We start from the raw sequence: 26,937 nt of genomic DNA, 5'->3' as shown, positions 1-26,937 counted from the left end.
GTGCTATGCCAATTTATTTATTGGTCTTAGAATTTTGCTGTTTACTATTATCATAGTTGTGTTGATGATTTTGTGTTAATCATCTGAACTTGGACACTATCTTATATTGATGTTGGCCACTCAAAGCCTTGACATGTCAGGAGGACTTGCCTCCTCTCCATCACCGATCATCTCTAGCCTAACTTCTTGTTTGATAAATTGCTAGATTTTATTTGCCCAAAGACAGTTAAGAAGGAATACTGACAGCCAAGAAAAAGCCAATTGAAAATTAGCTGCATCTGGTAGTATTGATGATTACAACTGACCTCACAGGTGTTTGTCTAAACTACTGCCACTTGCAAGCTGCAGTTGTCAAATTCTTAGTAACTGTAGTTTTTCTTTTATTCAAAAGTAACAGTCATGCAGCAGTTTCAACTTACCGTCCTACCTTCAGTGTAAGGCCATCAATTTCTTAAGCTATTTAGAACTACAGTAGATTCACATCAACTGTGCATCTGATGTCTAGGCCAGTCTCTTACGACACCCCTGATTGGCTGTTGATAAACCAGTCACAGGGCTGGAAACTCTGTCTCTCTCAAGAGTTCACATAGGCAGGATGTGTGTTCCACCTCACCTGAGGGATACTTTTGAAAGACGTATCTCTTGGGAGGTGGGATATACATCCTGCCTATGTGAACTCTCTCTCGAGAGAGTTTCCAGCCCTGTGATTGGCTTATCAGCAGCCAATCAGGAGTGTCATAAGGGACTGACCTAGACATCAGATACACAGTTGATGTGAATCTACTGTAGGATATATACAATACTTTGATTACATTACATGCTAATGTAGTTCTTTTTGAAGTAGTACTTGTAGTAGTCTTTAATTCAATGATAGTGTTGAGCCTAACCTGTTGTGAAAAGGTTTATGATAAGTACCTTAGCTCTCGGTTCTTTTGTTTGAGAATTAACATTTGGATATGTTTTACATTTGTACTGCCCAGGTCTAAGAGCAATATACATCATGTACTTTGATTTTTTCATAGTTTGGAAAAGATTTTTTCATTTCCACTCTGAAAAAGGACTAGTAATAAATAAATGTCAAAGTGTCCTTTAAATTAATTGGTCATATTTTACGCTTATTTATGATGTCACACTTACATATTACTGAAAGCATCACTTCACAAGTAGAAAATAAGTTTTATCCAATTGTTGTTGTGTAAATGAATGTGGTAATTGAAATTGTTCTTAACAATGTACTTTATGCAGTACTCTAGATCTTCTCCTCTGCTTGTCAGATGGCTTGTTGATTGTGAATAGCTGTTAGTTTTTGTACACTACTTGCATGCAAAATCACTTCTGTGTGATATTAACCTATGGAATTGCAGTGAGCTTTGATTATTTCAAGAGTTTTGACAATGATGTGATTGCAAACAAAATTGAATAATTTATTTCCATATTTTTCTACTCTGGATTCAGACAACCACATGAGTTTTAGTTTTAGAAGTCTTATCTTTTAAAGGACAAGAGAAGTTGCTCTTTGAAAATGACATGATACACAATATGATAAACAGTAAAGTAACATTTACATTGTTGGAGGTAAATGAGAGAAAATTGCAATTTGTTTGAAGAAGAAATAGTTAAAAGGAATTGTTTTCCTCCCAACACATTTCATTCTGCCAATGCTGTATTGGCAGTATATCATGTGGATGATAGGAGGTTTACATTTAATTCAGTGATAATGATAATTATAGTTTAATCTAATCACCAAGGCACAGTTATAGACTGTTGTAGGTTTAACAGAAAATTGAAGAAGTTGGACAGTTTGATGGGAGGGAACAAAGGACATAGATAAAATTACAAGGTAGAAAACAGTGCAGCTGGTGGCCTGAGTGTATTGCAAAGAACTTTTAGTCCAATCGAGGCACTGTAGATAATGTTCATTGTAGAATGTTTTCATCCCCATTCCAGCAATGCCAAGATTCATTTATGACTGTTGATGTAACACTGGGCCTTTTGTGGACATATATTAGGATATGCTAACTTCCATCTAAGTCTGTCACACAGTGACAGCAATATTGAATGATGATGATGAAGTCACAACTTACAAGGCATACACACATACAAGACAAGTGTTTAAAAGCTGTGTTTTCATTATTTGTTCTATCAGTGTAGGTGAATTGTTAGGATCTTCTCCCTTTTCATCACTGCATTCTATATAAGGAGGAGGAGCAAGAGGAGGTTAATGGCTTTCCTTGTAGCACCTGTGATGACAGGGATGGAAGAGTTGGAGGAGGTGGAAGGAGAGGCAGGAATTCTGGGTGTAATCATGAAGTACTATATGTACTACTGTGATTTCAGTTCAGCTCTTATTACAAAGACTGAAATTGCTGAAGTATCAAATAACGAATTGCTTTAGTGATGTTATAGTGTTGCTTATACAGATTTACAAAGTGTCTGGGTAATTTTTTAAAGGGTTCGTTTGATTTAGGTTGTTTTCTATTTAATTCGCAAGTCTTATGAGTAAATGACGTAAGATCAGGCACTGCTGTAATTTGCATTTCCTCTGACTTCAGAGAGCATGCATAGTAGTCAGAAAGACTTTGTAAGCACTAATTTTTGCCAACGGGAACTTTAAAGCTGGATATGCAGCGGTGGTCCAAGCTTGGTCAATGACCAAACATCTGCCTCGTATATGCATGAGTTGCAGTTGCCATAGATTCCTCATTTTACAATCTTTGAATGTTTTGACCGATTTTCAGCTAGCACTAGAAGATTATCCTGTTGTTAAGACTGAAGGTTTGTTAGCTATGAGAAATGCAAATTGATAAAAAATTTTGCCATATTCTTCATCTTTTTTAAGCGTTTCTGGAAGAGGTGCTGATGCACCAGAAGGCAGTCATAAAATTGCAGATAGAGACAAGTTATAGGAAAGGGTTGTAAATAATTAAATATGAGAGAATAGAAGATAAAGCCAATACACCTGAATTCAGGAGATGTCAGTAGAAAGCAGGAATGAATTTGCCCCCTTGCTTAAACATATGGTGATCAGATCTCACAACTGCACTAGGCAAACTACTCCATATTTAATTGTAGCCAAAATAAAACTCCAAGCAAACAGATGCTATTCAATCTGATACTGGAAAATGACACACTGGTTGTAGCATCAGCCCGCTTAGTTTTGCGAGCAAAAACAGCTAGGTCAGGTAAAGAAGAGTGCAGATGTTTGTCATTATAGTACATTTTGTATCAAACATAACGAAGTCACTTTACGTCTGTAAACTTAACTAGTAATATAACTGTTCAAGAGTTTGAGATGAGAGTCAGCACATGTAGAACATACTGGAGAACAGTACTCCAAAGAAAGAAGAAGAAAAGAGTTAAAACACTTGAAACTTTGCCATTTGAATGCAAATCGTGATGCAAAGAGTTAAGCTTGATGCCCCAAAGCCTAATACACTAATGGATATGCACCAGATCTCTATTCAAGAATTCTGGAACCGCAGAGAATGAACACCAGCTAACTACTTTTGTTCCTTCACCTCATCCTTCTTACCCATAATGGTAGTTGGAATTTAGACCATTTCCAGAAGATATTTATTTTGCCTATCTTCTGTAAGGTGTTACAACAAAGACCTTTGTATCAGTGCTCCTTGTGCCAGTACTGCAAGTGCTAGTGTATGGAGATTGCTTTGCTGAGCATTCTGTTGAGATATCACATCGTTGGACTACCCGGTGGAATATGTGTTCTGTCCCTTTTTCAAACCATGGAACTCTTCCAGGAAATATTGACACCAATGTTTTTGAAACTAAAAGTTGTTGGTATACACAGTGTATTACAGCACCATGTGCATTGCATGAAATTGTTACTTATTCACTATTCTTATCTTTGTATAGAGTATTTAGGTTATTCCAGTTGTTATTGACTTGTTAGTTTCTCTTTTCCATTTTTTATCACATGGAATCTTGTTTGGTGGAAGCTTGCTTTCTAAGTTATTGGCCTTTTAGCCTTGTTCCATGAGAATGTTTGCTAGTTTTGAATACTATTACTAATATATACAGTGTCATCATTGATTGCCAGAAATATCATGGATTGGATAGCAGCCCAAACCCTCTACTATAACTTATCTGTACATGAATGAAGGGGATTTTGAACTTTTTAGGCAGACTGGAAATAACTATTACAATAAAATAGCCCTACGATGAAGAGAGAAATAATAATCACCAAATTTCTTTCACTGTGAAGATGAATGGCCTGGATTCATCTTCACACTTAGCTCTTTGACTTTTTTTTCTTTACTATGTTCCATTTTCATTTTTCATCTATATATAAACATTCCTTTGGGCAAGCCCTCCAATCATCTACGTAATAGAGTAACTTGGTGGCCATATTAAACTACTACCGTATGATGATAATACGTACTAGAGGTGAGACTATGGTGTTTTTCTGGAATAAGATGTAGTTCGTAGTTTAAAAATAATCCATACTATCAGCTCTTGACTAATTCAATGGCTAGGATGTAGTCACCAATATTACTTGTGGACAAATAAATGAATAACAAAGAGAAGCATCTAATACTTCATGTGGAGGAACTCTCTTTTGGGTTCAAATACCTGGCGGGTAAGAATTGAATTCCATTATAACTAACTCGTGGCCAAGATAGAAAAGCTGTGGTAGAATTTATTTTATTGGAACAAGCCAAAAAAGTTATAATACCTGATAGACAAGAAACTAATCCAGTTTTGAATATCATGATTCTTAATGCTAGCCCAAGCGCCTCAGTGGTGTGGTTGGTATGGTGTTGGCATTCCACCTCGGTGGTCACGAGTTTGATTCTTGGCCATTCCATTGAGGAGTGAGAGATGTGTATTTCTGGTGGTAGAAGTTCACTCTCGACGTGGTTCAGAAGTCACGTAAAGCCGTTGGTCCCGTTGCTGAATAACCACTGGTTCCATGCAACGTAAAAACACCATACATACACACACACATACACACATAATGCTACCCAGGATCTAGAGCAGTTGATAGTTAGGATTCATTGAGAATCAGGTGTCCTTTATAGATGACTGGATCCAGGAAGCCAGAAATCAAATACTATGTACATTATTATATACTGTACCTTGGCAGTCAGCCATTCATTAGACCAGTATTCTTGTGTTTTAGAAAATTATTATTTATTTGTCACATACTTCATGATGGGTTCTGTTTGAACAATACTAAAGGAAATCTCCATCAAAAATAGAGATCATCATGTTGTACTGTTGTCTGGTGCAGGTGGAACATAAAAGTAAAACTGAAGTAACCATTGGTACAGAGTTTCTATATTCATATAAAATCAGGCCTGTGTCCCTGGTGAAACTCGGGGAAGTGAACACAACATTCTTCATTGTGCTATATAGCTGCAATAGTAGGTAGATGCAGGATAAAGAAGGATAGTAAGAATATTCCTTGTTTAAGTGAGCACATGATTTCCCAAAAGCTGCCCTTTAGTTTATTGTCACAATTATTTTCCATTAAAGCTTCTTTTTTTTCTTTACTGTTTGTCAAGAGTATCATATTTTCAGAGACAAGAAAGGTAGAACTAAACTTCATGTGGTTGTTGGTTTTTTTTACAGTACTTGAAATGGACTAGCATTTACTTCTGCAGGCATTTTTTATTTCCAAAATTTGAGAGGTGTATGGTGTGGCCAAGGTACTTTTAGAATAATAATGGTTGGTCATACCTCCATTTCTTGCTTACCATTACTTTTTGGGGATTACATATAGTGTAGATATGTAAACTGTAATTCTAAAACCAAGAGGCTATACAGAAGAAAATTTCCTTGTGAAATATAATTTTTATTTTTGGAAATGAAGATGGTTGTTTTTTTGTTGAATCATTAACTGCATTCCAATTATTCCACACTGGTGTGTGATTTTATTTCCAGCTGTTTGTTATAAGTATACTGTGTTAGTAAAATTGCTGATAAACATTATCAAAAAAGTAATCATGCTAAGTTTAATTGGACTTTAGTTCCTATTATGAAACTCACTGCCACTCTTTTTCACCTGTAACATAGTGACTAATTCAGATACTGCAAAGAAATGTTTCAAATTAACTGGAGAATTAGTTTATATGTTGATCTGTCAAAACTTCTGAGTAGTATAGTCAAAGAGCGCTGCAATGTAACGGGGAGGAGCACACAGTTGACCTTTTTACCCCATAACTTATTTTTATGCTTGAAGTCAGAATCCTAAATTCTCAACCTAGTTTTTTGACGAGAGGTTTAAGTTTTGAAGTTTTGATATATTTCAGGATAAACTGATGTCAGATGCCCCCATGGGATCAATTGAAAATTTGGAGAGTGTGAATGCCAGTGTTTTGATCTCAGAAAATGGCACCTCTTTGGCTCCCGACAGTGACGCACAAGGGAACATGGTGAGTGCACCTGCACCTGATCACTCACACCTCCAAAAAGATATAGCATATCCCATGAAAATATTAACAGTACACCTCCAAAAGGAAATAGCATATCCCATAAAGATATTAACAGTACACCTCCAAAAAGAAATATCCCATGAAGAATAAACAGATGGAACAGATGTAAGCAACACTTATACAGATCACAGCACTTATCATTCAACACCCATCCACACCACAGCAGTATCTAGTAGTAAACTGACAGTGAAACTGGTCATTTTATTATTTAAACATTATTGCTATGAAACACTTGCCTTGTTCAATCACCTGAGAATCCCTGCTACAAACTTTTAAGAGACAGTCCGAAATGGAAGGTACACTGAGACTGGTCCTTTGTGAATCCTCCAACGAAAGCTTCCCTAACTCCTCTCGTTCATGCACATGCCTCCTTTTCTGATTGGGTATTGGAAATGAGTTGTGTTGGAATGTATATACATATATATGTGTGTGAGTCATCCTAACTTTTTGAATTAGTTTTAGTTGTCCTACTAAATATGTATTTTACATACTGCTTTAACTTCTGGTGGTGGTTTTCCTTTCCCACTAATGGTAAGGCTAGGAATGCTGTTTTATGACTGGCACTAATTATACAGCTGGCTTTTTGGAAGTGATAGTTTGTTGCTGGGGAAGTGCCACAACATGATTTTACAACTGTAATCACTTCATGACTACTACAATTCAGAATTTAGTTGATAAAAAGAATTTAAGCATTAAAAGTTTATTATGAAATATTGTTTAGCTATTAAAGATGTCCAGGAATTCATGAAACATGTTTTAATGCTGCATTTTATTTCTGCAGGTTCAAGCTCGTGTCATGTGTGCTCTTAATGATTTGTGTGTAATGTGTTCCTGTAAATTATTTCTTTTGTAGAGTTAATTGTGTCCAAAATGTTTAGTTGTTATTTGTCCTTTACTGTAATAATACCTCTCTGGAGACTGTGTGAACTAATCATGTATATAAAGTTGAAGTGCTTACGCCAGTTCAAGTCTTTCTTTTACTGAGGGCTGAACTGTCAAGTTATGATAGAGCGGTCTATGCTAGCTAACAACATATTTGTTTGGGTTACTAGTATTTGTTCTTCATTCAATATCCCTCTTGCGTTTTGAGTTGAAGTACCTGTGTAGGAATTTAATATTTTGTGATTAGTACTTGTTTTGTCCTCATCTTCACTACAACTTTTATCTAACTGTACTTTTTCATTTGTGTACAGTTATTTTAATTGCTCATGGTGTTTTCAGTTCCTATCAGTTAATTAGTTCATAACTTGTCTTATGATTGCATGTTTGTTTTTGTTTACGAATGACAAAAACATACTCAATGTTATTGAGTTGGATTTGGCTCTTTTCTTTTCGTGTATACTGTACCTTTTGTTGTGTAAGTACTGTGTGTATATGGTTCAGCAGATATGATCATGGTTTAAATGGAAAAACTCAATGAATAAATTTGTCTTTTGTTAAGAAAGCATCCCACAGCATTAATGCTTAGGAAGTTTGTCAGACTTTGGGAGCAGTCTTTGTTTAAGGATCTTATTTCCTATCTTTGCTTTTGTGAGTGGACTTGGAGAGCTTCATGAACTGTGTACAAAGAACTACTCTCTTATGCTTCTGTTTGGAAACCAAAGAACAAGCTTTATGGTTGAACAAAAATTGTTAGAATATATCCTGTATTCACATTCTGCAACATAATGATGGCTATTGGCTAATGAACATTTTGCACCTACTTTACTTCTTGCTTTTCAGAAAATTCATGCATATAGAATTTTTTGTGTGAGTACTATAAGGATATATTAAAGCTTTGCAAGAGCTTTTACAAAGTTGCAGTCTGTTATTGACTTTCCAGAGTACAAAATGTTGTTTAGTAGCATGCCGCACTTACTGTTGACTTTCAAAAGTATTGGTTTGAAAGTTGATATGCAAGCTTCAAGTGAATTTTTATAACAGAAGGTTTGGCATAGTTAGTTGCTTTGGTTAAAGCAGCTCCAGGAGAATAAGACGAGTTTTTTTACATGACTTTTAGACCTCCTGGTTGTTTCCAGTACAGTCTGTCTTTCATTAAAACAGTTGAGGAGTCAGCAATAGTGCCAGTACTAAAAAAGGAGTTTTATCCAAAGCTGCAAGATCACTGAAAGTGGAGGAGTCATTTGAGAAACAAGACTTGACTTGGTAACCAAATGTGACTCTCATCTCAAAGATTTATGTGTTCTTGAACTGAGGTCCAACCTTCAATCATTGGGAGTTTCAAAGTCTATTAGAGATTAGGTAGGTACCTGCACCTGTCAATCAAAAAGGATTTTAGTATGTATTGCAAGATTGCCTCTTATACTTATCATCAGTGCCCGAAACTCAAGTTTGAAGGATCAGAAACTATACCTGAATGAGAAGAAACAGTTGACAGGGTTGCTGCTGAGGAAGCTGGCTTTATATTACCAGAGGCTTTCAGGGACATATATACGTACTAGCCTTTACCCCTGGCAATATAGTTGGTGAGGCTCCCTTTGATACTGTTAAGGTTCTGCTTCTATATCCATATATGAACTGACCTTGAGTGAGGGACTCATATCTTGAGATTTACAGAGCTTGGGCCTATGTGGCATAGGATGGATTTCTATACTCGTAGCACTAAAACCGAATCTTCCAGAGAAGGTAGTTCCTCTAATACAAGGAGTTGGGTTAAAAGTCTCTCTCTCAAAATGAGAATCAAAATCCTCTGGAAAATTATCTAGAAAGTGTTCCAAACCTTTTCCTATTTCCCTTTGGAACATAGCAAATAAAAAATTCTTCAATCTTCCCTATCTAGATAGTATCTTAATTGCTATACTGCCTTCTAAAGCCAAAAAGTAACCATTGTTCTTTAAACAAATTTACTTATATTGTATATTATATTAGCTCCTTGGACCAAACCTGCCCTCTACAGGTACTATGCAGAAGATGAGAATCCATCTTCAAACTATCTGTGAAACTACATTGTTACCAGCAAATCTAACACATCTGTGTTGTGGTATAAGTGGCAGTGTAATTCAAGAACTTTACAAACCTTAGGGAAAGAGAACCTGAATGATATGAAGCTACGTAACCTGTCAGACCCTATTACGTAAATCTAATATAATCTGCATAATAACAAGGAATCCTAATAGCTCTAAGTACACTCGGGATTCATAACAGCTAAATGATTGAACCTAATTTCAAGGCTTATAATGCACCAAAAGAGGGAGTAAGTCTTGGAATTACTTTAGTCACTCACATCCCTAAGTAAAATGTTCCTGATTATCCAAGAAAAAATAATGACTAGTACTTGTACATGTGTTGGGTCTAGGAAGGATAATTAAAAGTAGCACCTTTACTGTCAGTTAAATAAGAATTAGTATAATCTGCATGGACATATTGAAATTACGTCTATTGTTCTGTGTGAGAATTGTATGCTTCAAACACAGACTACATATATGAATTTACTCAAAAAGAAGGTTAATGTATTGTAGATGAAAAAGACAAGCATGCTTCTCTTCATTTGTGCCTTCATCCTTTTTAAAAGACTGTCAAGTTATTGTAAACCGAAAGTAACTGTTAATGTATTCATTACTTGAAGAGTTGCCACAGTTTTTTGTTGTATGTTGTGAAAAAATATATGTTGCATGATTTTGATGTCCATAAATTGCTGTGGTAACTTAAATATTAGTATGTCATTCCAGATAATTGAAAGATATTCTGCTGAAATCAGAGTAATATTGTTAAGGTATAAAATAAAAATGTGTGATTGAGTGCAGATTGCACATTTCATTGAACAGGATGACACAGAAAAGAAGGAATTTTTCATCTAATGAAAAAGTGTTTATGGTTTGTGGGAAATGCTAGTGTCATTTGTTCTTGCATTTAATGAAACCTGTCTTGGTTAGTTTGAACTGGTCATCTCGCAAAAGAATTTGATAAGTGTTGCTGTTGTTGTTTTAATTTTTAATTTCGTTAAATTTTCTCAAGTAGTACAGTCATATTAATTGCTTCCTTTCTAAACATGTAGCAAAAATTACTATTACATGTTGAATATCAAACGTTAGCAAAGGACAAGGCAGAGAAGAGTATAGGGAGGTCTAGAAAGAGAGAAGAGTCGAGGCAAAGGTGCAGAATGACCAGATGTGAAAGAAATCTAGTCATAAAATGAATGAGTAGAAATATAAAAAACTGTACAACTTGGAAATGGAGAAATTTAAATTGAATTAAGAGAATAATAGTGCCATGGAGACAAAACTGTACTCGGAGAATTTTCTAAATGAAGAGAATTGGTTTGAATAGGAAGTAGCTGATATGACAAATTGACCAAAAGAGAATAGGATATATAATTTTATGAAAGCCAGTTGAGAATACAGTAACTGTGTGTGTGTGGAAAGGAATATAGAAGGGACCAGTTTAACAGTAATAATAGCAACGGATATTACCCGGGTAATCATCATCATAAGAAATGTTTGTCAAAGTAGTCAGTTGAGTTCTTTGCTCTGTTCTGCACAAGAGAATTTATTTCACATTTATTCTAGTTAAAGAAAAATGGTATTTTAAACAAACAGTGATGATGATTAACTCCTTTTACTTTATATGTTAATATTGTAAAACTGATGCAAAACTAGAGGTGAGCAAAATAATCTGGAAAGTATAAAGGATTGATTTTTTGGAACTTTATTTGAAAATTACTTACTGGAGAGGTCTTTGGAGATTGATCTTGAAAAAAATGTGAACAGTTAGTAATTGTCAGACATCACAAAGACAGTGGGTACAGGAAATCTATTCAGCTAGTGATCAGATTGTGCAGGGACACTAAATCTAGAGTAAGTCTGGTGGTAAGGATCATCACGGAGCTTTTTGTACGGTATATCATAATAGTGGAGGCGTCTACAAAGAATTAGAGAAAGGACCTGTTGTTAGTTATTAGCACTCTTGGGACATCCTTTTTTGTAAGCTTTCTTCTTTCCCAGATCTTAATAGAATTCTTTCCCACTTCCATTCATTGAGATTGGTCATTTGCTGAAGCTTTGTACAGTATTAAATTCATGATTATCATCTCTTCCATTGACATATTATTGTATTCAGATCTTTTTTATTCTTGTCAGTTTTTCTTCATTGTTGTATAAGCGTAAGATTATGCTGTGCTCATGTTGTTAGATATCAGGTTTTGATTAAAAACTTAGTGTTCTAGTCCAGTGTTGCCATGTAACTTTTGTTCTTAAACTGTACTTCATTTCCAATTTTGAGAACAACTCAAGTTGTACCTCATTAGTATGTACTAGTAAGTTTAACTGGCTCAGTCAGTGTATTTGTCTCAATGACCTTTAAATTTTAGGAGCTTTCAAACAGCAGGAGTTCTGAGTGTGAAATTTGTAAGAATAGGAACATTTGCAAGAAAGGAAAAAGTATACTTTATTTCAATAATCCTCACTTCATTTTTTAAGGATTTTCATCATAATGTAAAATTGAGCTCATATTAGCATATACGTATGCCTAAAATATTAATTCATTGTAAACTACCATGGCATGGCCTAAATAAAGTTTGATCATGCTAGAGATAATTTTTTTTTTTTTTGACAAAATGTTTGTCCAGTACTCTATGTGGATACATATGCAGTAAATAGTAAGTATTATTCTCATCCCAGGAGAATTTTTTGGAACTTGATAGGTATACCCTTCCAGATTCATGTCCTCAAAGATGAATAATGTGTATACTGTATAGATGTTTATTAATTTATTAAGACTCATATCCCTTGTCCCTTCATGCCCCTACTCAGGAAAAATGACCTTTTTCTTTATCTAGGTAAGGTTTGAATTTTAGGACACAGGCTATGGAAACTCATTAAACTAACCAGTCTTACACACAATGTTTTTCTGTGTACAAATATTAATATATTTTTATAAATATGTAAAGTATTACTTGAATTTGTTCTCACAATGTGCATTAGATTTATCATGGAGAACATGAGAAGGTTCCATGAAAGGCAGTCGATTACTTTCCATCTGAAGGTTCCGTGAAAGGCAGTCGGTTACTTTCCATCTCATTTTACAGTGAGACAGTGCAAGGATGAATGAAGCATTATAGCTTAAAGTTGATACTCTAAATTTTTGAAACTTGTGGTCCTAATTAAAATGTTGCATTATTTATCCAATGGACTTTTGATGTCAGTATTGTAAGCATTGTTCTGTACAGGTTTAGATGGATACTATGAGTATGTTTCCTCATTGCATTTTTTTTCATGAAACTTTATAATAATTTGTAATAAATGGTAGTTTTATGCTATGGTAGGGAATATTGTAGTACTGTATTACACATACCTTGGGCATTTCTTTATTGGGTTGTCTATGGCTAAACAGTGGCCATTACGTACAGTTGTACTAATAGAAAACTGTTATTAAATCATATTAGTGTTTACTTAAAAAGCAGTTGGTAAAAGCAAATTCCCATGTTACATTTTATACATAATTTCATTGTACTAATTTAATCATTTTACATTACTTTCAGCCCGATACAGAGACGTATGATATGGAAGGAGAGGGCCATGAGAATGAAGAGGCGAATGATGAATATGAGGAGGAGAAAGAAATTAAGAAGTTAGCAGAGGAACCAACTATGATAGAGGAAGAAACTTATTCCAATGAGTCACTGTTGGAAAAAGGTGAAGGCGATGAGTCTAGCAATGTCAATGTCCATTCCACCAACGATTCGTCATCCAGGGACATATTAATCGTGACTGATGACAGCAACAGAAGTCTTGATATCCTGAGAGAGATCTTCAACCTAACATTGGAAGATGATATGACTCTCTACCTCCTCATCGGTGCAGCTGGACTTCTGGTAATTATCATTATAATCTTAATCATTTCAATCATTGTGTACCGGAAGAAGTATCCAGTTCGTTTAGGCCTGGGCAGAAAATTTGACACTTTCCAGAATCCCATATATGAAAAAACAGTTGTTCAGATGCCCATGCAAATTGAAGAAACGGAAGTAGGGAGGAAGAAGAGTGATGCAGAAGAAATCAGTGATTGTACAGTTTTGGAATAACAAGTATTGAAAATAGTTCAGTACATGATGTAAAGTATTGTTATGACTTATCAGTATGTCAAATTTACAGTTGATGGGAGCTGTAATACATGAATCATATGTGCATTAAAGTATGGTAAAACTTCTTCGGTAATTGGCAACATCTACTTTTTACTTATCTATGATAATGGTTAGAAGTAATCAGTTGAATTAGGAATGAACGTGTGCAGTATATTGTAATTACTGTTTAAACGTGGTTGGATTTTTGATACTTCAAAAAGTAACAAAAATATTCACATCTTTTTAATTGGATGAAATCTCCGGCTTTTTGTGCATTGCAAGTACATTTTGTGATTTTCCCTCTCTAGTCTCTAGCTAAATAGTTTAAATTCTAGTAAATCTAAATTTCTATAAGATGACATTTACTGTACATAGAATACTTTACAGATTAACTAAAATGTAAGCAAAAGAGGATATGCTACATTGCAAGTCCTGGGTACTGTTTTTGGAATTCATTGTAACATTGTACCTTTATGAACGAGAACTTCTTGAGTTCATTTGGGAAATGTAAAATTGGGGATAATTCAACTTTCTATAGAAAATTACATGGAGGAAAAATTAATGATGAAATAATTAATGTTTAATGTAGAAATATGTAGAGAAAGGCTGTGAATATTAAGTGATTACATTCATCCTTCCTTGAGATCAGTGATTTTTTTTAAAACTACAGAAAGTGCTGGAGGCTCATGTTTGTGACCCACTTGTGTTTTGTAAAGAATGAAAATATTAACAGTATATACCTACTAGGTATAAAAGAGAGGGCACAGTTTTTCCTCCTCTTTGTTCCAGCTAATGTACGGTACTCATAACACATGGTACTACTGTATTCCCCCATATTCCTCTGAACTTGTTCACCCTTCATAAAAAACATGAACTTGACTGAGAAATACAGTATTTATCGTGCAATGCATAGCAGCATAACTCGTTTTCATTCAGTATATGGTGTATACAGTGTATAGTTATACAGCCGGGGAACTGGCCACTGAGTTGGGAAAGAGATTAAGCATTACATAGTGGGTGTGTAGTTGAGGAAAGGCTGGTTATTTTTTTTTTAATTATCCTTTTCAGCTGAAAACTTATTCACTCACAGGAACAAGAGTGATTAACATATCATGCTAATATTAAAACTGTCGTATTCTTTCAAGATTTCTGAGTCCCTAGTAGTATTCATTCACCATGTCATTTTATATCTTGAAGTTTCTTTTGTCAAGTCATTTATATGTCTTGTGATTTGTTTTAAAAATAATGAAGACGAACAAGCTAAGTGCGGAGAATACATACTACACAAAAATCCATTAAAACGCATTGCATTTTATCTTAGGCAAATGAATTATGTCATCATATGTGCTTTAGCTTTATTTTGAAACAATACCACATAACTGTACAATACTTGACATTTGTTTTCAACATTTTATTTTGCAGTCATAACAAACTTTTCCTTGTGCAAACCACCTGCTTAAGTCCCTTTTCCAAACAGATTCAGTGGCTAGAGACTTGTGCTTTTATTCTCTAAAAGTGCTTTCAAGGTCCCAGTTATAATTTTGGAATGGTTGCAATATTACAGATAATTCAGGCATTTTTAAGTTTGTAGAAGGATCTTTTTAGGGTCCAGTAATGTGTATCCACGTAACAGATATCACTGCTGTTCAAATGACAGGTAGCAGCTAATGTTTTCACAATTTTTGGAAGGAATTATTATTAACTTCCTAAGTTTCATGGATGGTAGACTTAGAAGTAATTATGTATACAGTTAGAGGACTTACGGTAATTATTGCGAACAGAACAACTTTGTATGCTATTGTACTCTGAATACTGATATAGTTTTAGGATTGATCTGCATTGGATGGGTGATTTACTGTAGTTGTCACAATTACCAAAATGAACACCTGCACAAAATTTGTGAATTTACTTCTTTTAACTTCATTTGAAATTGGAGGTAAAAGCTTATACAGTATTAACATGGAAAGGAAGATACTGTAGTTACAGTATACCCTGTTAGATGTTTACCTCACCTTTTCATAACAGTTTACACTGATTTTTGCAGTCTCCAAAAGCTTTTCACATTTGGTTAGGAGTACAATTGACATCTGGTTTAAAGTTTCCCAATATTTAGCAATGGTGAAAGAACAATGCTCAATCTGTCCCAATTGAGTCGTAAAATGTTTTGTAAGAAGATCCTGTAGCATTATGATTAGTCATACCCACTGAATTAAAGTAAAAGTAGAATAGACCATCTTTGATCTTGTAGCATTGTAGATGAATAGCTCATTTTTTGTACCAGAATGTGCAGTTTTTCCAACTGGTTACGTTGATGATAAACTGCAAAACCGTGTTGCTCTCAAAAACATTCAGTTTGTTTGCAGTTTTTTTTGTTTACTACGTGATGATACTGTGTCTTTGATGAATAGATATTAAGAATGTACACAGTAAGTACAAAATAGTTCCCCAAAGTATTCTTGGTTATTGTATTTTTCTTTTATTTCTCTCATAAATGCCAAAAAACTTTTTATTTCAGTAGATTATCATAATCAAAATGTCCATCTACCCAAAAAGGATTTAAACTTTTTTTTTATTTTTATCCAGTCCTAATAACAATAGCATTAAGGTTTTTATTACATCAGTATTCCTTTAATGGTGTATAAGTAATCCATGCAGCGTATAATTTGTATCATATTCAGATACATGTAGATGTAGTTTATCTGTAATACACTACATATATGCAAAGATAGAAGTGTATTGATTTTCAAGTGCTGTACATATGTAGCCTAGGAGATAAATGCTAGTATCTTATATAATTTGTCATTTGTTACAGAAGTTCTGTGTATTTTTCATTTTCCTAAATGTTAGCTCCTTTGAAGTTAATGTGCATGATACATTAGAATATTTTGGCTTCCATATTCATTGTTAATTTAGTTTTTTAGGGATCTCTTTCATGTGGTAATGTAATGAACAGCCCTTGTAAGAAAAAGGATATTGCCAGTAGATTTTCACTCAAAAAAAAAAAATAGTGCTGTAGTCATAAGTGCACTTTTTTAATCTTGTGAATAATAGAGAGCACCCATTACATCTCAATGAATGTAGTAGCAGCACAACACGGTTAAATGAAATGTAAATGTTATATAGCTCACATTTATTAAAATGGTTCATTGCTTAAACTACATTTGTCGTTGAAATACACTTTATACAAATTTGTAAAGTTTAATGTTACAGTATATTTCCAGTAGGTGGATTTACTCTTGATGGTAATTAGTTGACTAACACATATATATCTTAAACTTATATGTATATGGTCTTCAAGAACTGTTTTTTTTATAGTACCGAGACCATTCGAATTTAGGAAACATTTAACTGGTTTGCAGACACCCATCTGCTACAGTGAGCTTCAGAATAAAAACAGATTTAAGGCGCTTAGATCAAGTACATGAATTTATAAAGTCACTGACATTCCAGATTTTAGAATATGAATATTGAACATTCCAGCTGTAAGTAAAAATGTACAGCAGTATTGAATTCTGCAGATCTAATGGGAAGTGTTCCGGATGAGTACAGCTACAGTGCTACATATACAGTATCTATTTTTTTTCACATTTATGTATTGGTGCTCTAACAACAAGAATTGGTGCACTTACAAAGAGGGTTGGTATAAGTTAAGGCAGCTACAGTAGCATTGGACATTTCAGATTTTTTTCTGCTCTTATTATCTGTCATAATTTTAATGTGTGTTATTTTACCACTATCATACAGGTTTGATTTATAAACTTGAGTCAATTATTTTTGTCTTCTCAGTTAATTGGTATTTTAGATTATTACATTTATCCACTTGAATACTTATATATACATACAGGTGAATTAGATAAAATTATGTGTAGTTTATGATATCCACAGACATGCACAGACATCTCATCTGCTTTGCCTTTTGAATCATGAAGGTTTTAAACTGTCATTACATAGGTACCTTGCATTCTAGAATTCTATATTTCTTTACACACATCATAACACCTCAGGTGCAATCTTTTGTTTAGGGTTTATAATGAATATATGGAGTGGTAAAGTCTAACCCCTCGATTCACTTAGTTAAGTGGAGGAAGCACTAAAAATAAAATGTTTCAAAATATATTGGTAACTATAATCTGCCAGCAACATAAATTAAAAGTGAAAAAAGGTAATAGGAAAAATCACATTTTACTTTCTTCTAGAAATTACTACAATGCAACTCTTTAAATTTATTTATTCTTAAACATAAACAATCAATATTCATAATATGGTTGCTTTGTATAACCAAGGTTTAGGACCTACCAGATAACAAGAGTTCTTTGTAACAAAATATCATGGTTAGTACCGCTTAGGTTTTTGTTCTGTTATCCAATTACCAAAAAATTAATTCAAAATGAAAAATAAACGGGAAATGTTTACTGGTTATAAATAAGAACATCAAAAATAAAAAAATTTGGACATTGTTGCCAGTAATATGGTTGATGTTATCCAGTTACCGCATACAGGAGTAAAGTCTACCCCTAATACGTGAGGAGAGCACTAAAAAATTTTCAAAGAATTTTCCAAAATTTGTTTTACCAATATATCTGCCCATCCACACATATTTAAGGAAAAAAGTAATAGGAAAATCCACATTTTTAACTTCTAGAAATTACTACAATGCAACTCTTAATTCATTTTATTTCATTAACTAATAAACAATCAATTCAATTATTTATAATGGTTTGCTTATGTTTTATTATTCCAAGTTAGACCTACAGGATACAATAGAGTCCTTGTAAACAAAATATCCATGTAGTACCTTAGGTTTTTCTGTTAAATCCAAATACCAAAAAAACTTAAATTCAAAAAACGAAAATGTTTAACGGTTATTAAATAGAATTCTAAAATAATTGACAATTGTTGCCAATAGGTTTGGATGTTATTCAGTACCAATACAGGTAAAGTCTAAACCCCTATAGTTGAGGAGAAGGCACTAAAAAAGAATGGTTTTCCCAAAACTTATTGTACTATCCATCTGCCAGCACATAATTAAGGGAAAAAAGTTAAAAAGTTAAAAAGAAACATCACCATTTTACTTCTAGAAATAACTACTAGAATGCCAACCTCTTAATTTATTATTTCTTAACATAAACATTCAATAATTTATTAAATGGTTTGCTTGTAATACCAAGGTTAGACTATCAGAATACAAAGTAGTCTTGTAAACAAAAAATATCATGGTAGTACCATTAGGTTTTTTCTTGTTATCCAAATACAAAAATAATTCAAATAAAACGGAAATGTTTTACGGTGATAATAGAATCTAAAATAATTAATTTGACCATTTTGTTGCCTCATAATAGGTTGATGTTTCATTCAGTACCATTACAGGGTTAAAGTTCTAACCCCTTATAGTGAGGAGAAAGCACTAAAAAAAAAATGTTATTTTTCAAAATATTGTACTGAATCTGCCAGCACATATTAAGGCAAAAAAGTAAAATTCAGAAAATAAACATTTTACTTCTAGAAATACTACAATGCAACTCTTAATTATTATTTCTTAAACATATAAACATCAATATTTATAATGGTTGTTTGCTTGTATACCAAGTTAGACTACAGATACAAGAGTCTTGTTAACAAAATATCATGTAGTACCTTAGGTTTTTCTGTTCATCCAATACAAAAAATAATTCAAACGAAATGTTTACGGTATATAGAATCTAAAAATAATGAGGGAACATTGTTGCCATATGGTTGATGTTATCAGTACCATTACAGGTAAAGTCTAACCCTATAGTGAGGAGAGCACTAAAAAATGTTTCAAAATATTGTACTATATCTGCCAGCACATATTAAGGAAAAAAGTAATAGAAAATCACATTTTACTTCTAGAAATACTACAATGCAACTCTTAATTATTATTCTTAACATAAACATCAATATTTATAATGGTTGCTTGTATACCAAGTTAGACTACAGATACAAGAGTCTTGTAACAAAATATCATGTAGTACCTTAGGTTTTTCTGTTATCCAATACAAAAATAATTCAAAACGAAATGTTTACGGTATAATAGAATCTAAAATAATTGACATTGTTGCCATAGGTTGATGTTATCAGTACCATACAGGTCATAATATATAAGCTGAGCAAGCGAGAGATTAACTATTACTTTGTGGAGGCCATATTTGGATATTTACATTTTTATTTCAGCATTACCATAATCAATCATATGACATCAGTTTAGTCCTTTATAAGTAAAAGGCTGTAATTGTGGAATAATGAAACAAATAACAAGTTAAAGCGGATTAAACCCATTTGGGGTTGGGGCAGTTATCAGTTATAGAAATGATGGTATAACATCTCAGAATTATTTAATGGCCTTCCCTCACAACCCGTTACCAACTGAAGAGAATATATAATGAAATTGACAACTATTGGACACAAAACTCTCAAATATTTTCAGAATCTTCAGTATATTATTTTCATTCTTATTTTTTCTAGCATATGACTCCAAAATTAAGTTGCACTTTGTGTTGGCAGATACATGTTATTATGGGTTCTTAGCTTGGAAGTAATCCTCATGCATTCTCAGGTCTTTGTTTAATTGTCATTTACAGCAACTTGGTTCGTCTTTTTCTTTTTTTACCATAGGAATAGATCTGTGTATAGTAAAATTATGTTACAATAAATTAAGCAGGGTAATGATAACAGTTTATGCCTAATTGAAATATATCCACTTGCATAGATGCTCAGTGAAATTTTTCAACATTTCTCTATATTAGAATATTTATTCCAGAGCAAGATATATACAGCAGTAAGGTTGGCATCTATTACGTATTACCAGACTTAAGTGGAAAGTAACTGTGTTGCACTAGGAATTTCTGAAACATGCATAATGTGCAGTTTACAGAGTTTTGAAGAAAATACACTTGTAATGGTGCAACTCCACTAAAATATCAGAAAAAATCATTATGGAGAAGATATGTTAATATCTCCAAAATTTTGTTAATGAAAGCAAGATTTAAAAGTAGCAGTCATCAGAATAACACTACAGTATTTTTTTGCAGAATTATTCTTTGAATGCATATATATGTCTGTGTATCTATCATTATGGGTACATACATATAAGCATTCTTTGTAAGCAAAGCAAAATGTAATCTGCATTTGAGAGTACGTACATATATTCTATACATTCTTCTTCAGTTATTAAGTAAAGTTAAGTTTTTTCTTTTATTTTTGAGAGAATTTTATCTTTTTATATTTTTGGTATAGCTTATAAAGCCAAATTATCCTTGGTCATAATTAACATAAGTATAAGACTTGATATGTTAAGATCTATAACAATACATGATTTATAAATGTAGGCTAAAATGTATAATGCTTAAAATATCATTTTTAAACTTAAATTAATCCTGTCTAATTTCTTTGTACTAGTTGATTGTACAGTAATTATGAATGCTTTGTATATAGTAATGGGTGTTCAAATGATTTCAAGAAGGTTGCATGCTTATATCAGTTGAAAGTATAATCTTTTATTTTCACAATTGAAATTTTACTTTTGTCATTATATATAATATAAAAATAATCTTCAAAAAGAAACTTTCATAATAAATTAAATTTTTGTAACACCTCTTTATTAGGAATTATGGTTGTCTGATACGTATTTAGGATATGGTTATCTAGACTTAGATGGTAACTTGTGAAATCTGACAGCTAAATAAGTCATCAGAAAGCTTGAGTGGTAATATCATGGAAATTTTTTAAACAGTAAATTTATAAATAAATGTAAATTTGAATATTTGTCATGTAGGTATTTAATTTTAATTTTGGAATTGATTGCAACAGGTTCAGGGAGCTTTATGTGACGACTTCTCTAGTATGTATCAACTGTCCATACGATTATTCTTTCTACGTCTTGCATAGTTTTAATCATGTGGATGCCAGGTAAATTAATACCCCCACTTGGAGATATATTGTTTTAACTGCACACATGTATGTACAGTATTTAGAATAATTAGTTGTAGTTTGGGATGCTCTTGTGCATTATCTAGTTGCTTTAATATATTTTCAAGAATTTTATTTTCCAGAGTAAATACTCTTGCCTTATTCTGTTATTGATTTAGTTTAGCCTCATTAGTGTAAGATTATCATTTTGGTATTAGGTTTTTATATATTTCAAAGAGGCAAAGGACTTCTCATTCATTAGTACATTTTTCTGTCTTTGAAACTTTCCGGGAACTAGATTTCAAAGCATGGAACCATGACATGGCTTTTGAAATGTCAAGGTACAGTATGCAAACAATGTGAACATTTCTGAACTTCAAAGCATTGAATCTTAACTATTGTATTTGGCCACGCTACGTTTAAGGTATACATACATTAGATTAGAACTCCTTCAGGTCTTAATAACTATGCTCTCTTTCCATATTAGAAAGAGTTCATAAGGTGCTATTTTTCTGTGACAAGTTTTGTCTTTTTGCAGCGGTCGTAGGGAGTTAAGTACATTAGTCTTTTAGATTTTTAGGTTAAATGGAAAAGTTCCAGTAATTTCTTCACATTCTCAATTTCCAGATTAGGTAAATGGAAAATTTTGATTTCTAAAGGGACCAGGATGTGTAAAAGTATCTACTAAAATTTACCTCTTGCTCAGCTAAGAGCTTATGGAGTCCACAGGGGCTACTTGATAGCCTTTATGCTACAATAATTGTTTTAACATCTGAAGCTCTTGGCCAAGATGAGAATTTTCTGTCTTTTACGGCAATATGCCAAGTATTTTTTGTAATAAGCTCTTAGACATATAATTGTGTATGTGAGTAGTAATATTTTTAGCAAAAGTTTAGGCTCTGTAGATTTGATGAAGTATCGTGCAATTTCAAGCTGTAGAGAATAATCAGTCACAAAAACAACTACAATGTTTAATTGTGTACGGGATATATATTTTTTTTATCGTGAAAAGTTATGATATGGTAAGAGAGCAACTATTTGGAGGATTGGAAGTACAAAGAAAAAAAAAATTAGAATTTAACAGTGAAGAATTGGCGTTTCGCTGCAAATTAGCATAGAGGTTGATGCCCAGTTACACTATTGCATATGCACTGTGCATGACTTGAAAATTCATTTTTGTATCCATTATTTATGAGGGTTCTTTTAAAGCATTCTCAAAATAAGCTCTATATCATAGCAAATCTGCTTAGTTGTGTGCTATAGTATAGGTTCTTTGAATGTAATAGTGGTGTGTAGTTAGAACTTATACTGTACTTTTATTTTGAATGCAGGAAAGCTTCATTGTCAGATTTTGTGACAGAAGTATTTGCTTTAGCAGCTACTCTAATACTCTTTATTACCTCCCCAAGGATTTTATTGATAACTAAATAGGTGATTGATGATCAGCTGTTCATTATTTATTCTCAAAACCCACTAATTAACTGAACTCCACGAATTTATACAGTTAAGAACAACAGGGGCTAAGATATGCATAAGTATTTCTTTGCTTTTCATTGTACAGTGCTCTGTAGCCTTCCCACCATTAATTTGTGCCAAAGTTATGTAAATAGTATTTTTTTTATTAAACCCTTATTGATACAGTAGGTAACTTCTTCACTGATATAAGAAATATTACTTGTAGATATGTGTCTTCAAGATTGAGGTTTTTAACCCTTGCTTGCTGGGTACTTCACATGGCCGTCACACCCAAGCAGTTATTTCAGTCTCCCAAAAACATTTTGAAAGCTAAAAAAGATCTTTACGATCAGTATTTCCTAGATTGGGAAAGATAAAAGACCGAAATAAAAAGTTTCCTAAAATCAATCTTTAAATGCCATAGGAATTTATGCTTTATGGTTGTATATTTTATTTTTGTTCACCATTTTTATTTTTCATATCAACAGCTACAGAAATATAGTAGTTGGTAAGATATTTATTAACATGAGTACTGTTGACAGAAAATATGTGAGGTAGAGCATCACTTTAGAAGTTATTTAAAATAATGATTCTCTCACTGTATTTGAATAGTTCATAAGCTAGAAAACCCTTTGAGACTATGAAAATTTGTGTGCTTATACATTTTTCACATTGAAAAAAAAGGCATACGGATGTATCCTATAAATAATGTTTACATTTTCTTTAGATTAATTATGATCAAATAAAATTATATATATAATATGAAAGAATCATGAAGACCTGAAAATGATCTTCCTATAGTTGGAATTTTGCATTAGAGATGATAACCCTCTGTCTCCCAGCATTCAAGGGTTAATACTGAAAGTTTCAACCCCAATTGTTTGATATGAAGGGGCCGAATAGTGCCATTACAAGATGCTTGACTATTGTAATAATGGGCTGATGAATTGAAAGTAATCAGGCTCTTGAAGGGTAGTGTTATATATAATCTTATGTCTCCCAGACTTTTTCACCATACCAAAGGCAAACAGAAATCAGTGTGAAGTGTATATTAATAGAACATGAGAATGTAATATGTACATTGTTTGAGTGCTTCACTTTGCAGCAGCTAAATTGTATCGGCACACTGATACTTGTTTACTGTTTTATAAATTTAATATTAAGATTTTCTTAAAAGTAAGTATAAACCATCTAGTTTGTACTAGTATGGGGTTGGGTGGCTTCTAACGTCTTTGAAAATGTAAGATTGAAAGTTTAACAGGTGTAAGTTTCTGTAAGTTCACTTAATGCTCTAAGGTTCACAATAGAAAAATAAGATAGGTATTATTTTCTTCATTTCAAAGTACAGTGGAAATGAAACGGGAGTCAATATTTGGAGTTCTGCGCAAGTTTTCTTGTACCAATTTGTGAAATATGTCTGTAGTTGAGCATTCATATTTGTAATCCATACTTTGTTGACAAAGAGCTGTGTTGCTTGCCTGTAGCATATTAAGATAAACAGCAGTGAGGAGTACATCATATTTACTGCTAGGTGTATGTATGATGACCAGAACTATAGTCAAAGCATAAGATCTGCATATTACAAAATGCACATCCTGTTCAAGGAGAGCATTAACATATCCTGTATATTTGCCATCCAAGTGTCAATTATGAAAGCCTTGTTACTTGTAGTTAGTTTTCAGGTGTTCATCATAATTCAACAATTGGTGACTGAGCTGCAAAGTTATTGATGTGAAAAGTTTGATTGCTCTATTGTGCTGACTGAGGTTATTTGTCTTTGAAATATACAAGATGTTTGAGGTCAAGTAAGTAGTATAAATGTGTGCTTCCTTTGATGTTAGTTACAGTTGTAGATTGTGTATGAATGGAATTATATGATTTGCAGTGATTTTAGGGATGAAGTGCTGTTGATGGAACTTTATGGAGGCCTATCAACTTGATTTAAGTAGATAATGATTAAAGTCCGGATGGCTTTTGTGTTCTGCAAGTGCTAGAATTTATTTTCCAAATCAAGACAGGTGTTCTTGATAACTTATTGATAGTTACCAGAGGCTCATTGAAATCACAATTAAAGGTAGTCTACATTCTCAAATGCCATGTGCTCAATTTTTCAACAGGGCAAAACTAGAATCTCAAATTTGATCTCTTAATCAAGCACAAATTATCTGCCTTTTTCATTTTTGTACAACATGTTATTTCCTTCATATGCAGCATTAACTATATTGGTTGATAAGATTTTCATTAAGTGCATTTTTAGGACATAAGATTTTGGCCTGCTTACTGTGAAAGTAACCCCAAGTGTAAATCTTCATTAAACTTGTACTAACCTCATAAGGAATCTTAAGGAGGTGCTGTCATGTGGTAATTAGTTTGGGTTACATTTTCCATGAGCAGGAAAGCTAATATTAAGTTTTTGTAAGTTTTCTTTTCTGTCGACATGCCAGACTTGTTTTACATTTGTGCTGCCATGTTGAGCACCCAAGAATGTGTAGTCTGTTTGAATTATAGGGCATTGATATGAATGCTGATATAAGATATATACTCTGCAAGCTTTTCCAATCCTCACCACTACCTCTTTAATGCTTTTTTTAAGCTCAGAATCTCACTGCTTGCTTTAAGTGTGTTCAGGAAAAAGAGTTAGTTTCTGTACATATAGTTTTGAGAACCTACAGTAATATTGCTGTCTTGTGCATTTTTTAGGATATTTATAGCACATAAAATTGTGTTACACAGCTAAAATTTTACTGAAAAGTATTGAATATAATGTGTAGCATTATATATCAAGATAAACTACAGAATAATTGGAGTCTGTTGGGTAAAATCCTTGTTATCAGATAATAACCAGATCAGTAATGTAGTATAATTAAATACTGTACTGTAGTTCATCAAAACTAAGAAAGGATTACACTAATACTTTCACATGATATTATTGCTGAATGTGATATTGGTTTTAAGAGTGTGTTTTTATGATTTGTGATATGAAAAGTCTTTATTTGGCAGCCAAGTGCATAGTTTGCTTATGTACATGAAGTACTGTAATAGGATTGACATTGAAGTTGATACAAGAATTTGTAAGGCTATTATGGAAGCAGTTGTCTTTGATTTAGGGGTAAAAATTGGTTTTCAAACTTTAGATTTTCTCATTTTTGACCAAAGACCAAAACTTAAGAATAAGATTTGAACTTGGGTATAGTTTGTAATTTTTAAAAGATGATAAAAATAAGATGTTATTCAGTTACTGCTTTTTGAAAACAATAGGCAGGGAAGGAATGTGGAGTCTGGCAATTGGTGAGAAGTTTGTCTTTCAGTGTATAAAAAGAAACTTCAGAGCTCAATTATTTGTTAAAATGCAGGCCTGGATAAAGCACCACAATGATTTTTTATTTTCGTTTGTATCATTGCTTCTAATTGTCATATTTTCTATATTATATGGAAACATTTATGCATAGTAAATGTTGAAAATAAATAAAGTTCTTTTTTTTCTCTCTCCTTTTGAGCAGCAGAATCTGAGGAAGAGATTGTAGAAATGTTTTAAAGGATGGAAGAGCAGACTTAAAATCAGTATTTTGTGAGCAAATCATACCTGTTGCTGATTGGAAAGCAGGAAAAGGAAATGCCCCTGTGGATGAGGAAGGAGAGATGGTGGGTGAACTTTGCACTTTGTATCAAATGTATTAGATGGCATAAATGTAGAATCTACTGTTCCTTTTCTTACTAAATTCGTGTGCTTGTAATAGCCAAAATTACCTCAGCTTCTGTATTTCTTTTCACTTTTTGGATACATTTGTCACTACAAAGCCTTAGACCTAAATGGAGAACTGAAGTCTGTGGCAGGACTCGAACCTGCACGCGATATGTCGAAGAGAGATTACCTTTAACCACGAAGGATATAATTCTGTTCCCTCATACCTTTTTGCTGAAGCTAAGGCTAACAAAAAGACTGCCTTCAGGGTCAACAGTCTATCTGCAGCCTGTCACAACAGCTCCAAGGGGGCTCGAGTAAGGCTGGTCAGGACTTTAGTCAAATCCCAACTGAGAATCATG

The 26,937-nt window shown here is 33.1% G+C and overlaps 1 protein-coding gene across 10 annotated transcripts in view; it reads left to right on the top strand.

Annotated features, from left to right (window-relative positions):
- LOC135227079 (uncharacterized) overlaps positions 1–26,594 on the top strand; it is a 37,920-nt gene extending 11,326 nt beyond the window's left edge. For 6 of the 10 annotated variants that reach the window (XR_010317340.1, XR_010317342.1, XR_010317341.1 and 3 more), the window contains exons 4-6: positions 6,273–6,395; positions 12,931–17,558; positions 19,270–26,359. Coding sequence is in view for 3 of the 10 variants with exons in the window: in XM_064266913.1 (XP_064122983.1) it covers positions 6,273–6,395; positions 12,931–13,263; positions 21,340–21,417 (534 nt within the window). In the remaining 7 variants the exon portion in view is untranslated. Of the gene's footprint in view, positions 1–6,272; positions 6,396–12,930; positions 17,559–19,269; positions 26,360–26,393 lie in introns of those variants that run through there. The other 4 variants (XM_064266915.1, XM_064266913.1, XM_064266914.1 and 1 more) reach the window with 4 other exon arrangements.
- The last annotated feature ends 343 nt before the right edge of the window (positions 26,595–26,937 follow it).

Source organism: Macrobrachium nipponense, chromosome 15 (genome assembly GCF_015104395.2).
Source record: "Macrobrachium nipponense isolate FS-2020 chromosome 15, ASM1510439v2, whole genome shotgun sequence".
Classification (NCBI taxonomy): domain Eukaryota; kingdom Metazoa; phylum Arthropoda; class Malacostraca; order Decapoda; family Palaemonidae; genus Macrobrachium; species Macrobrachium nipponense.
This window is presented reverse-complemented; position numbering and strand designations above follow the sequence as displayed.